This window comes from Lissotriton vulgaris, chromosome 11 (genome assembly GCF_964263255.1).
Source record: "Lissotriton vulgaris chromosome 11, aLisVul1.2, whole genome shotgun sequence".
Taxonomy (NCBI): Eukaryota; Metazoa; Chordata; class Amphibia; order Caudata; family Salamandridae; genus Lissotriton; species Lissotriton vulgaris.
The window spans coordinates 960118187-960131863 of record NC_141699.1 but is presented as its reverse complement, the minus strand read 5'-3'; the positions used below and the strand labels follow the sequence as shown (position 1 = coordinate 960131863).

The 13677-nt window shown below is 42.1% G+C and overlaps 1 protein-coding gene across 1 annotated transcript in view; it reads right to left on the bottom strand.

The window, feature by feature from the left end:
* KCNAB1 (potassium voltage-gated channel subfamily A regulatory beta subunit 1) overlaps positions 1–13677 on the bottom strand; it is a 756359-nt gene that overhangs the window by 234605 nt on the left and 508077 nt on the right. Inside the window, exon 6 of the mRNA XM_086944907.1 lies at positions 3996–4040. Within this exon, the coding sequence (XP_086801033.1) occupies positions 3996–4040 (45 nt within the window). The remainder of the gene's footprint in view (positions 1–3995; positions 4041–13677) is intronic.

The following is a 13677-nucleotide window of genomic DNA, read 5'->3' as shown; positions in this document are numbered from 1 at the left end:
GCTGACTGGAGAGGGGACATATGCTGAGGCCATCACTGGCTCCATTCCTCATCCGGTTTATGCCCTAAAAAAAAATGATTTCAGATTTTTCGGTGTCGCACATCAATTTGTTCTGTCTGAACCAGGCAAACACCTTCGACAGGCAAGCATTTATCTTGCTTCTCCTCAGCATACTGCCTTTCTCACTCGTAAACAGCAGCTGAGTGTCATCGGCATAGGATATTACTTTAGCGCTGAATTTCTCTGCCAGAAGTGCCAGGGGTGCCATGTACACATTAAACAGGGACGGACTCAGGATAGATCCCTGTGGAACTCCTACTTTCATGAGGGGGATGAGGGCTGAAAAGGGAGGGGCCCATACTGTTTGCTGGCGGTCTTCGAAATATGAAGTAAGCCACCAAAGTACCGTGCCTCCAATGCCACAGGCCCGTAGTCTGTGCCGGAGTAGATCATGGGGCACGGTATCAAAAGACTCGGAGAGGACTAATAGTATCAGTACGGTTTTTCCTCCTCTATCAAGCGTACTTTTTATTGTATCAGAAATTTCAAGTAGCGCTGTCCCCGTACTGAAGTTGGCTCTAAACCCTGATTGATTTGGGTGTGGAACATGATTGGCCTCTATAAAATCAGTTATAACAGTATTTTCATATTTCAATATCAGAGAAATTAGTTAATCTACTTGTGTAGGGAGATTCCTAGAAGAGCTGCTATAGAACATGATAAATTGGCAGGGATAGCAAAGAAGTATGACGTGGATCTTTCTTACAATTTGAATCTGCATTGTAGCTATAGGGTTGAGATGGATGATCAGGTGATATAGAACATGAGGATTACATGAATGCGGTTCCACCTCATTAAACTCACCAAATGCATTCACAGGTGGAAGGATGTGGAAAAGTTGGAACTTAGATGGCCAAAGAAGCATGAAAAGAAAAAGAGAGAAGCAGAGGGAAAATAGGATGAGCTGAATGGGGATGAAGCAGCGGCATATCCATTGAGAGAAATAGCTGGAGGAATTTACGTACATGTGCCATTTAATAGAGTTGATCTGACAGCATTTACAAACAATTTTCCAAAATTGTGAGAGAAACCTTAGCAGTGGTATTCACAAGTGGAAAGGTTTATAAAGATTTTGAAGGTGTTGTGGAGGGATCTGGATACATTTCTTAACATTGTGGTACCAGCTGATTTATGGGCAGAATGCAAAGTAGCCGTACAATGCCCGAAAGGAGAACCACCTAGAGAGAAAGGGACGAGTGCACCATCTCCATGGGTGATATATAAATATAAAGCTGTTATGACCTTTTTGAAAGGGAAAACACCACCAGGGGATACTGATTGGTTAGAGAATAGGAGAACCACACAAGAGCTGAAGGAGACAGTTCATGAGTACTATGAGAGATTATTGCAGGTGTTCAAACAGCATAATGGATGTGAGTATCATGAAGAAAAGGATATGGGGATTTTTGTGTCTCAATACGTATTAGGATTGACACCTGAAAACAGTGCACACATTACGTAAAGTGCTATATGCTGGCAGACCAAGTCGTTAAATGAAATCTTGCGTAATTCAAAATATTGCAGTGGTAAATTGGACATGAAGAAGAGTAATACAAAGGAAAAATGAATATTGGCACAGACTAAGTTGGCATAAAAATGTTTTCCAGAATCCATCTTTTGCAGAGATTCAAGGACTGATGCATTGACTTGTTGCACCCCAGACTGGATGTTTTGGAATTAAAGGTGGAATGAATATGTACCATGGTAGAGGTAGGGGGGCTCCCATTAATATGGGATCTGGAATGGACATTGCCACAATGAAAAAGTTACTGCTTGTCACATTTGTCGTAGGGTGGGGCATTGGAAATGAGAATGTCGATTTAATCCCAAAAATGCTAGAGAATTAATGTGGAATTTACAAGGAACATCAGTTCCAAGAATGCCCATGCAACAGATGCAACCCCCGTGTACAACAAAGCTCAAATTGTGTCTCCTTCTACTACACAAATGGGGAATCCCAGGTTTTGTCTAAATCAAATGCTGGAGTTTAATGCAAATCAGATTCAGAATGCTGTGCTACAATTCCAAAATCAGAACCAGAATGTTTTAGGACATTATCCTTTATTCGATACGGATTAATTTTTTTCTGATAATTCCCAATGAAGGTGCCTTAGAGAGGAAGAAGACGGTGTACTTGAGAGAAGAAGAAGACGGCGTACTTGGGCAGTCCTAGAGGAAGACCATAGTGGCCCATATGGTGATGCAAATGTTTATGGTCACAACGTGTCATTTCTGATTGACACAGGAGCTACCCACTCTTCAGTACTTTCTTGGGGAAAATAATCCAGGTAGTTGGAGTTACACATAAACAAATGAAAATCCAATTTCAAAAGAAGTCCCATTGAAAATAGGGACCTTTGAAGAAAGGCATCAATTAGTGGTCTGTGGTACGAGCCCAGTAAATCTGTCAGGGAGAGATCTGTTGTGTAAATTAAATTGCACAATATACTGCACACTGGACTAGGTGGTGTTCCAGTCCCATGACGAGGATGTTGAGTTTAAAATGATCAGACAAAATACAGAGACAGGAATGTTCCCTATATTGATCATTTTTGAGTTATCTGAGGATATAAGAGACACCGTCAATGCAGACGTTTGAGATTTCACAGGGAAAGACATTGGACATTTTAAAAGGTGTAGAACCAGTTTAAATCAGATTAAAACCAAATGCTGTTTACCTTAGAACACCATCCTATCACTTGTCTCCAGAAACTATTGCAGGAATAAAACCAGTGATTGAAGACATGCTTCAGAAAGGTATGCTGAGAGAGTTAATTGGAAGCCCATTTAATTGACCTATTAATGATACACAGAAGCTTAATGGCAAGTATAGGATTGTCCAGAATTTGAGGTGGATTAATGAAATGGTAGTGCTTTGCTTTCTCATGGTACTAAATCATTCCTTTGTACCCTTCCAAATTCTCTGTGCTGAAGAATGGTTAATTGTCGCTGACTTATGTCAGGCTTTCTTTTCAGTGCCCTTGCACGAAGATAGCCAGGATTTATTTTCATTAACCTTCCAGCAGAAGACAATCACGTGGTGTTGAGTCCCTCCAGGCTATACAGAGAGTCCATCGATCTTTAATCAGATCCTGTTAGAAATGGGGGTCTCTGATTGGAAGGTTTGTACGCTTTCCAAGTAGGGACCCTTCGATCTAGTCAGGATAAAAGAGTTACCCCCTCTAAAATAACTCCTGCTAAACACTGGGTAGCTTGGCAGGAGCAGTCAGGCTCATCTCAGAGGCAATGTTTGAGGCATTTGCAAATAGCACACGGTAGTATAATGAAAAAACTACAAAGGGACACAACACCAGTTACATTTCTTTTAGCCAAGTGTATCTGTGTACTGTATGTTGGATTATAAAAATCCAACATACAGTAATAAAGATATGAATTTTGCAAGACTAAACGTAAAAGACAGGTTCTTGAAGTCGGCAGCTCCATCCGGGGCGGAAAAAATAAATCCAATAGTTCAGACCGACCACCGAGGTTGCGGGCCAGCTACGGTGTCAGGAAGACCCTCAAAGAGTACCTTGGAAATCCAGGGCATCATGGACCTTGCGAATGCTCAGAGAGGCGGCATCGCTGGCGTCGGCAGGCGTTAGTTCCGGAGGTTGGTGCAGGAGTCGTTGGGCCCTTGAAGGCACACAGAATTGAACAATAGACCATTAGCCAGCCTTGGCTGTGAAGGGCTAAAGGCTAAGCAAATAGAGTGGTAGGTGGTCATGGCAGGATGGGCTTGGGGCCTGGCTCAAAGAGAAAGCATCCATCCTCAGATTCTGCCTTTATAAGCAGAGCCTTCCACCTTCTCTAGATAAAACGTGATAAAAGTCACAATGTGCACTAAAACATTTACTCAAATCAATTACTTAATTGACCAATAAACATAATAAAATCTGTTTAGTGAAATTCAATTGTATACATTTTAAACTTACTTTCCACCCCAGTATAGTTTGGTTGTGATGACCAGACTGGATCTCCTGTAAAAACAAGAAAAACAGTTAAACATCTTTTATAGATAGTTCATAGAGAAACTTATTAGTTGATTTAGAGGAGGGCAGTATTGAAGAATTGGACAAGAAACATCAAATTCACATCAACTCCGTGGCAGTATACCACTCTATTTAGCCTACCCCAGGAGGTGGTAGCAGATCAGCACTCACTCTAGGTTTACTGGTTCTCCAAGAAGTCTGGCAGTCTGAAAGGGCATACATAAACAAAGTGGAATCCACTCAAGGTGGTGGTGATCCCTAAAGTGATGGGGAAACACACAGTGTTGTTTAAATGCCCCTCACACACCAACAGGCCCCTTGGTGTCATGCTTCATCATCGGGGCCTTCGCACCCCTCTACGGGATGCGGCGTGCTACGACTCGCGATACGCAGGAGCACTTTGAAGTGGACTATGTGTGGGGGTGTGTGTGTAGGATCAAAATGTGAGTGAGGTGAGGTGAAAAAAGTGAAAAGTTAAAAAATACCTGGCACGTGGGAGGAATTTTTTTTTAATTTAATCCCCGGCTGGTATTATTAAAAGAAGTGCAGGGCGTGGTTAGATAGATACGAGTTAAGGTATCGAGAACCACTAGTAAAGTGTCAACATGTTTCGGAGGCCACAGCCTCCTTCTTCAGGACAAGGGTTATGCACTTACCCTCCCCTTACTCACATGCAGAATGTTAAAGTGTATTAAAAAATTTACAAAATTACCACAATGTGTAATATTCCTAACAGTGTTTTAGTGTTAGCGAATGCAGTTGCGCCCAGTTGGCGAAAGAACCTGCGGAAAGAAATGCATAGGTAAATACATGCAGATGTCACAGACAAATCAATGGAGAAGAAGAAACCTTCTCTGAGTATCACCAGGTCAAACCAAAAATAATGGGACCCTGTGAGGAAAAGAAAAACACACAAGTGGACATAACAATACTGACACACACACATATACAAAACACAGAATTACTCTCTGCTCTGATGGAAAAAGAGCACATAATAAGAAGGAGAAAGTCTTACTTAGAGTTCTAAAATATAAGACCTCATGAGCCTAAGCGTATATTGGGGATCCTTCCTTCCTGCTCAGAAAAGACCTAAAAATATTAATGAACGAGGTTCAGTTGGAAAAAAGGCACAGTATTCAATCTACCAGGCTACAGGATAATGCTAGTCACTGACACCCATGAACTCACGGTTACTGCATTGGCATTCCGCCTGCCTTCCCTCAACGCGGCTCCGATGAAGTGAGCCTGTGTAGCGTCAGGGCCCTTATATATACTATCCCTCTTAGTAATTGGTGATGGTTAATTAGTTGATTGGAATCGGTGTATGCCCAAATACGGAGAAAGCAATCACCGAAGGTCCGGTGTTGCGCTCTCGGTGAACGCTAATGGCGCGCATGCGCACTACAGCCTGTCTAATGCGCATGCGCGGCCGAAAGGGGCGACCGCGCATGCATGAAGTAGACGCGCTACACATTATGCCGAGAAAGACGGGGAGGAACAATCTGCAGTGCTCCCGCCTTACTAGAAAGAGCGCATATTATGGGGCTGAACTCGGTTCACAAAACGGGCAAATCTCTCATTTTGCAATAAGGAGGGTAAAATATGTTATTAGATAGGTATTCGATTAGCACAATACTGTAATATGGGAGCGTGTAATATACAGTAGTGTGTAAAATACCGTAATACCTATACCCCAGCAAAGGGGGAATAATGTATTCTAATAAGTTTAAGGGGGAAAAAAAGGAAGAAACTGACAGGATTGGTACACAGAATGATGTCAGTTGCAGGGCATGGAGGCCATGTGCACGTGGTGAGGTGGTGGCAAAATAACCAGATAAACCAGATGCATCATGATTTAGGGTACGGACAAAACACTGTATCAGAGACAATTACTATCTCAAGAGGCTCCAAGGGATGGAGTCATTAAGGCCCGTTGTGTCAGTTCCCAGCCTGAACACCCATCGTTGTTCCTTTTCCAGAAGGCCCACCTCTGAGGGTAACTGTTCAATAACAGTCCACTGCAGCTCATTCACACAGTGTTGGTGTTCAATGAAGTGGGTAGACATTTTGGTAGTGAGTTTCTTACATCTGATGTTACTTTTATGTTCATTTACTCTCACTTTAACAGGTCTTGTTGTCATACCAACGTATTCTTTTCCACAGGGGCACGTGATTAGATATACAACATTCTTGCTGTTGCAATTTGTGAACACACGTTGCTCCCATTGTGTCCCATTTGAGAAGGTCAAGGTCAAGCTTCTTTTAGTGAGGTGGCAGTTGTTACAATTACCACAAGGATAGTGACCATGTATGCCCTGAAGTCTTGTTTGGTCCTTTTTTGTTGGAGGGGGTCTTGTGTGGACTAGCATGTCTCTCAAGTTCCTGCCCCTTCTATGGGCAAACAATGGCTTCTCCAAAGTCAGACCGCTACTCGTCAGAGTGCGCCAGTGTTTGTTCACCAACTTTGTCACCTGGTTGGTAACTGGACTATATGTGGTGACACATACTGTTCTTTTTTCGGCTTCCTCCCTCCGAGGGTTGTCCTCAAGGAGGGCCTCACTGTTGTTGTGTCTCGCCCTTTTTGATGCTTTTCTGATTACAGTTTCAGGGTATTTTCTCTGTCTCAGTTTCATACTCAGATCCTTAGCCTGAGATTTATACTTGGCAATGTCACTGCAGTTCCGCCGAAGACGCAGGAACTGTCCATAGGGAAGGTTCTCCCTCAGATGACGTGGGTGGAAGCTGTCAAATCTGAGGAGACAGTTCCTGGCCGTTGGTTTGAAATGTGTTTCTGTTTTGAGCATTCCTGCTTCACAGTAGATGTTTAAATCCAAAAAGACCATGCTTTGGTTAGACATCTGGTGAGTAAATTTTAGGAAGGCATTTTGGTTGTTAAGCCAAACGGTAAAATCAGTTACCGTAGTCATATCTCCTTCCCAGATGACCAAAATATCGTCTATATACCTCCGCCAGGTGAGAATCCTCGTCCTGTATGGGTTGTCTGGGTGGAGGATTTTAGTGGACTCTAGGTGATGGACATATAGTCCAGCCAAGCTCGGGGCAAAAGTACTGCCCATACTGGTCCCGTGTCTTTGCCAGAAGAGGGTGCCCTCATACTCGAAAATATTTTTGGTAAGGGCCAAAGAGATGCATTCCAGTACTACATTTCGTGGGGTATGGTATTTCCAGTTTGTAGAGTGTAGTACCTCCTCAATGATTTGTAAAGTCTCCTCGTGTGGGAGACTCGTATAGAGGCTCTCCACATCAAGACTGAGGAGCATCTGAGAGCTGGGATCAAAAGTTTGGTTGTTTAACAATTGAAGTACTGCCTTCGTATCCTTCAAATATGTGTCAGTGGCCTGCACAATTGGTCTAAGAAAGGCATCCGCAAATTTGGACAATGGTTCCAGAATCGATGAGATGCCGGAAACAATGGGGCGACCGGGAGGATTATCAAGGTTTTTGTGCACCTTGGGTATGGTGTAAAAATATGGAGTCCGTGGGTTCTTTTGTGTCAGAAACTCCGACTCTTTTTTGGTAATCCAATCATGGGCCAGTGCCTCTTCCACCATACCTCCTATTTGAACTCTCAGTGATTCAGTTGGATTTTCAGTGAGGATCTGATAGTTCCTATTATCAGAAAGGAGCCTCCTACATTCTTTATCATAGGCTAAGGTAGTTTGGATAACTACTGCGCCACCCTTATCCGCGGGTTTTATAATCAAGTTCTTATTCATCCTCAACTCCTTGATGGCCTCATTCTCCATTCTCGACATGTTCTGAAAAACCCTCTGTTTATTTTCAAGACATTTTAATTCTTGCATTATGGCTTTTTCGAAGGCCAGGACCTCAACCGGGAGTTGATTATCCAATGGTGTAAAAGTGGATCTCGGTTTTAAACCGGTGTCAGAGGTCTCTGTGGATGGTTCCTTATCTCTGAAAAACGCCCGCAGTTTAATAGTTCTGATAAACTCCTGCATTTCTTTGTGCAATAAGAAAATGTCTGGTTTGTTCGTGGGGACATATCCCAGGCCTTTGTTCAGTACCTCCCTCTGCAGATCTGTGAGGGGCCAGGGAGTTATGTTAATAACTAGGTCCCCCTGCTGCTCGATGACGCCTGATTCGCCGTCATGCTCCTCGTCACCACCCGTGGGTCTGCCTCCTCTGTGGGTTGCCAATTGACGTTGTTGCCCTTCTTGTTCCGCCCTCTGCGGGATCCTTGGCCCCAGGATAAAAAAGGCTGTTGGTTCTGAGGGGCATTGGTTTGATCCGGGACCCATTGGGGATACATTTGTCCCATTTGTGGTGGTACAAACTGGTATTGTGGGAATTGGAAAGGCGGTTGATAAGGATTAAATTGGGGTCCTTGGAAACCTCGCCAGCCTCTCTGGCGTGGGAATTGGGCCCTTTGCTGTCAGAAACCTCCCCGTTGTTTTCTTTGTTGAAAACCTCCTGACTTATTGCTTGAATTACTGCTATCAGAGTTGACACTGTCAGTATCACTTGAGTTATCCTTCATGACATAGTCAGCTCGGGTGTAGGGGTAGGCTCTCTCAGGGGTAAAGCGATCTTTATCTTTTTTGAATTTATTAAATTTGCTTTGTTTTAAGGTAGCCTCAAAATCCTTCATTTGTTGATTTAGCTCCTCAAGGCCTTTTTTTAATTCTGCAGGGGAAATAAAAGCTTTAAGCTGAACTTCCAGTCTTTGGATCTCAACTTTTAATTCCACTGACTTTCTTGCGGCGGTTTGGACTATGAGTACCAGCCAACAGGCTCACTTCATCGGAGCCGCGTTGAGGGAAGGCAGGCGGAATGCCAATGCAGTAACCGTGAGTTCATGGGTGTCAGTGACTAGCATTATCCTGTAGCCTGGTAGATTGAATACTGTGCCTTTTTTCCAACTGAACCTCGTTCATTAATATTTTTAGGTCTTTTCTGAGCAGGAAGGAAGGATCCCCAATATACGCTTAGGCTCATGAGGTCTTATATTTTAGAACTCTAAGTAAGACTTTCTCCTTCTTATTATGTGCTCTTTTTCCATCAGAGCAGAGAGTAATTCTGTGTTTTGTATATGTGTGTGTGTCAGTATTGTTATGTCCACTTGTGTGTTTTTCTTTTCCTCACAGGGTCCCATTATTTTTGGTTTGACCTGGTGATACTCAGAGAAGGTTTCTTCTTCTCCATTGATTTGTCTGTGACATCTGCATGTATTTACCTATGCATTTCTTTCCGCAGGTTCTTTCGCCAACTGGGCGCAACTGCATTCGCTAACACTAAAACACTGTTAGGAATATTACACATTGTGGTAATTTTGTAAATTTTTTAATACACTTTAACATTCTGCATGTGAGTAAGGGGAGGGTAAGTGCATAACCCTTGTCCTGAAGAAGGAGGCTGTGACCTCCGAAACATGTTGACACTTTACTAGTGGTTCTCGATACCTTAACTCGTATCTATCTAACCACGCCCTGCACTTCTTTTAATAATACCAGCCGGGGATTAAATTTAAAAAAAAAAATCCTCCCACGTGCCAGGTATTTTTTAACTTTTCACTTTTTTCACCTCACCTCACTCACATTTTGATCCTACACACACACCCCCACACATAGTCCACTTCAAAGTGCTCCTGCGTATCGCGAGTCGTAGCACGCCGCATCCCATAGAGGGGTGCGAAGGCCCCGATGATGAAGCATGACACCAAGGGGCCTGTTGGTGTGTGAGGGGCATTTAAACAACACTGTGTGTTTCCCCATCACTTTAGGGATCACCACCACCTTGAGTGGATTCCACTTTGTTTATGTATACATTCAGGGAGACTGAATCCACTGACCCTCTCTCTCCCCCCTTCTGTTACAATTCGAGTCTGAAAGGGCACCAAGGGAATAATGAGACACTTTCTTGGCAAGGTAAACATGGTGTCCCTAAAAACTCACATCATGAAAATCCTTGCATGATAGGAAGACCAGATATGCTGTCACTTTCAAAGTAATTCTACTTTGGGGCTAAACTTTCTATGCTCATAATTGGTAGTCATTCTATATGTAGAATATTATTCTACACTGCAAATTGGGTTACACAGATGTTAGAGAATGGCTAAATTTTGTAATCTTAAATGTATTGTTTGTAAGCAAAGAAAGCTGATGATTTGCAGTACAGTCAACATAGAGACTCTAAGAATTAGAACATTGTAAATAGTTAGTGGTTGCTTTAAGCTGATACAATAGATGTTTCCAGTGGTTAGCAGCTAAAACAGGAAACGCTCTTGCTCACTGATGAAACTTCATGACCTTAGGGACCGGTAACTGATGGGCAGAGGTCAACTCAAAATTATGGAAGGTATGTAAGGAGACACTGTGATTAAGGGATTTATGACAGGAACAATGGGGACCTTATTATGAGTACGGTGGTCCATAGAACCAGCGTACTTGCGGTGGCGGTCTGCCCACCACCACACTGTGGGCCCGCCTGCAGTATTAGGAGTGTGGCGGTCAGAATGCCACAGCATTGGTGCATCTGCCAGGGATGCAGGAACCTGCAGTGGTCGCACATCGGTCAGGAGCACTAATATGCTCAGCGCTGCCACTGCGGCACCTCTTAGCATATTGGGAGTAGCCTGTCCACTGCCTCTTTCATGCTGGTGAGCCTGCCATGAAAAGTGTGGCAGAGAGGCAACTAACAAGGCCCCCTGCCACTCCTGGGCCTGGGGGTGCATGCAGGGGGGTACATGTTGCGCCCCCTTGGAATTGCATCTCTGTTCCTGCATGGTGTGCCATGCATGACATGGTGCATGCCACACCATGCATGAATGTCCAGCAGCTGCTCTCACAGAGGCGGTCTGCATGTTAGGCTGTCCTGTGAACCTAACCGATGACTGTTATGAGAACGCCTCAGCACAGCCTGGCCCACCTGGATTAAACTCATAATCCAGCGGGCGGGCGCATCGCAACTTTGGGGGGTCTCCAGCAGACAGTAAGGTGGTGGTGCTGCATGAGGACCGCCAAACTCATAATAAGGCCTATAGTTTCCAAAAAAGTTTTACTTGGTCATTTTGAGGCAATATCGCTCTCAAACTTAACTTGGGGTGGAGATTGAGCAAAGGAGAAGGGTTTTTAAACTTTGAGTAAGGTGTAAGTGGCGAAACAAATATTCAGACAGTCTAAGATACAGTGAGTTTTAGTAATACAAGCATGACCTAATTAATAAAGGGGTAAATGCAAATCAACAATCAAACACAAGCAAAGGAAGAACTTTTTCAAGATTTTAGATAGAAAAAACATGTAGATGAAACCTGGGTCACTCGAGGTATTAATGTCAAATTTTGATCACGCAAGAAGCCAAGATTATGCACCAGTTCAACAGGTTGAAGCATAAAGCTGAGATTAGTGGATCATCTCTCTCCCCAAAGGGGCTGCTAACACTTAATCACAAGAATCTTAGTTTTGTCTGAGTTTCGATAATAAATAATTGGAGTTCATCCATTTAGCAACCAATTTTAGACATTAGACAGCTGCAAAAATTCTGGTGAGTAATACCCAAGTTGTCATCTCATCTTAGAAATATTTGAGCATTATCTAGATATGATATCATGAAAAAAAAACAAAGACTTCAATCAAGCAGACAGAGGAGTTAAATAGATCTTGAATAGAGTTGAGTTTAATGAACAGTCCTGCACAACAGTGCACTTCAACAGTGTGCTGAAAGAAAGAAAGGATGACAATGATACAACTGAGAATGGTTTTTCAAGAAGGAAGCAAACCGTCTGATTGCTTTAGCTCCAATACCACTTACATACAAGGGAGCTATAGGCAGTGCAATAGGCATGCAGTCAAAATTTGCGAAAATTATTATCTCTCCAAACTACCACTATCAAAAGACCAAGTAGATATCTTGACTAAAGGATTTTCTTTCCTCATATTATCTTGGACACATTTTGTTTGACTTAGAAGTGAAGGTTGGGAACTATTTAAAGAAAAATAGCCTCACAGTTTTCTTTTATACTAAGGACACTAATGGAGGCATCAAAACATCTGGACTCCGAAACAAATCTACTTTCCTTCCCTAAACAATTGAGATGGTAATGAAGAACTCACTTTTGAGAAAAAAAAATCTGCCATCATTTAATTAGAGACAAAAACAGAATGCTACAAACCTCATCTATCACATTAAAGCAAATATGAAACATAATAATGAGAAGATGGTTGTCATAAAGCCAGCAAAACAAAGGAGGTGAGATGTACCTAAGAGGATAGCACCACCAAGTATACGCCCAAGCGTACTATCAGAAACTAACAACAGATACCACTAAGGAGATCTAAGAGGATTTCTTCAAGATACTTTAGTGAATATTATGAAGGTTTCATTGGCCCAGAGAAGTTGTAAGTTTTGTGAAATAATTCTCCTTGTACCCCAGTTCTATATCTCCTTCCCGAAATCTATAAAGAGGTACAAAAGCCACCGAGAAGACTGATCTACCCAGATTGCCAAACAGTTTTTGAATCAATATCCAAATACGTAGATACTTTCCTCTGACCCCTTACACCAACAATGCAGTCATATATCCATGATACACTGGAATTCATTATGAAAGTAAAAATACACAATGGCTAGCCACATTCAATATAGTGTCATTATAAACAAGTATACCACAGGATGAAGCCTTGAAGATAATAGAACTATACATCGAAGGTAGTGACCACACTGTGTGCCACCAAATGTCCTCCTCTATAGTAATAATTACATTGAAAAATAATGTATTTCTCTTCATTGAAGACATATTTATCAAAGGCACCACTATAGGTTATTCTTTTGCACTGGAGACAGCAATTTTATTCACAGCACAGTTTGAAGAGAAATTTATGTATACAAAATTCTATTAAAAGATAACCCATCCCTGTGGGTAAGGTATATGTCATTTTCATATAGACGGGTACCAAGGCATACTTAAACCACATTTGTGATTGGCTGAACAATCGTTCACAAGACATTCAATTCAAAATGTCAAAAAACAAGACCTCTATAAACTTTTAGTACACCATGAATTATAAAACAGAAAACACACTGGGCATTTCCTTATTAAAAAAACAACTGACAAAAAACATGCTTTAAGCTACGATAGCTTCTCTCCCAGAAGTCTGAGGGACAATCTCCTATATAGGCAGTTCCTTAGAATTCACCGTAACTGCACTAAAAAAAACGATAGTTTCCACCACACTGGCCAACGAGCTGCAAAAACTAATTTAGCAAAGCTCATTCGAAAAAGCTGATTAAAATTCTCTTAAAAGATCACTGGTTACACTGCAGAACACTCTTCTGGAAAGAAGACACAATAAAGAGACAGACAAGATTATTTGTCAACATTTTGCTCCAACACAATGATTTTAAAAAGAATCATCAACTAGAACTAGCATATTCTCTCAACTTTAAACTGTAAATCAGACATACTGCTATTTGCTTTAAAAAAAAGATTGGAGTCTAAAATACCATCTGGTGCAAGCCCGTACAATGATGGAATCAATACAAAAATTCCTTAAAGAACCAACTGGAATCCCCAACCAATGCAAGAACCTCATAAATCTAGAGAATGCTCTACTTGTGAACAAATAGTAGAAGGCAGCATATTCAGCAT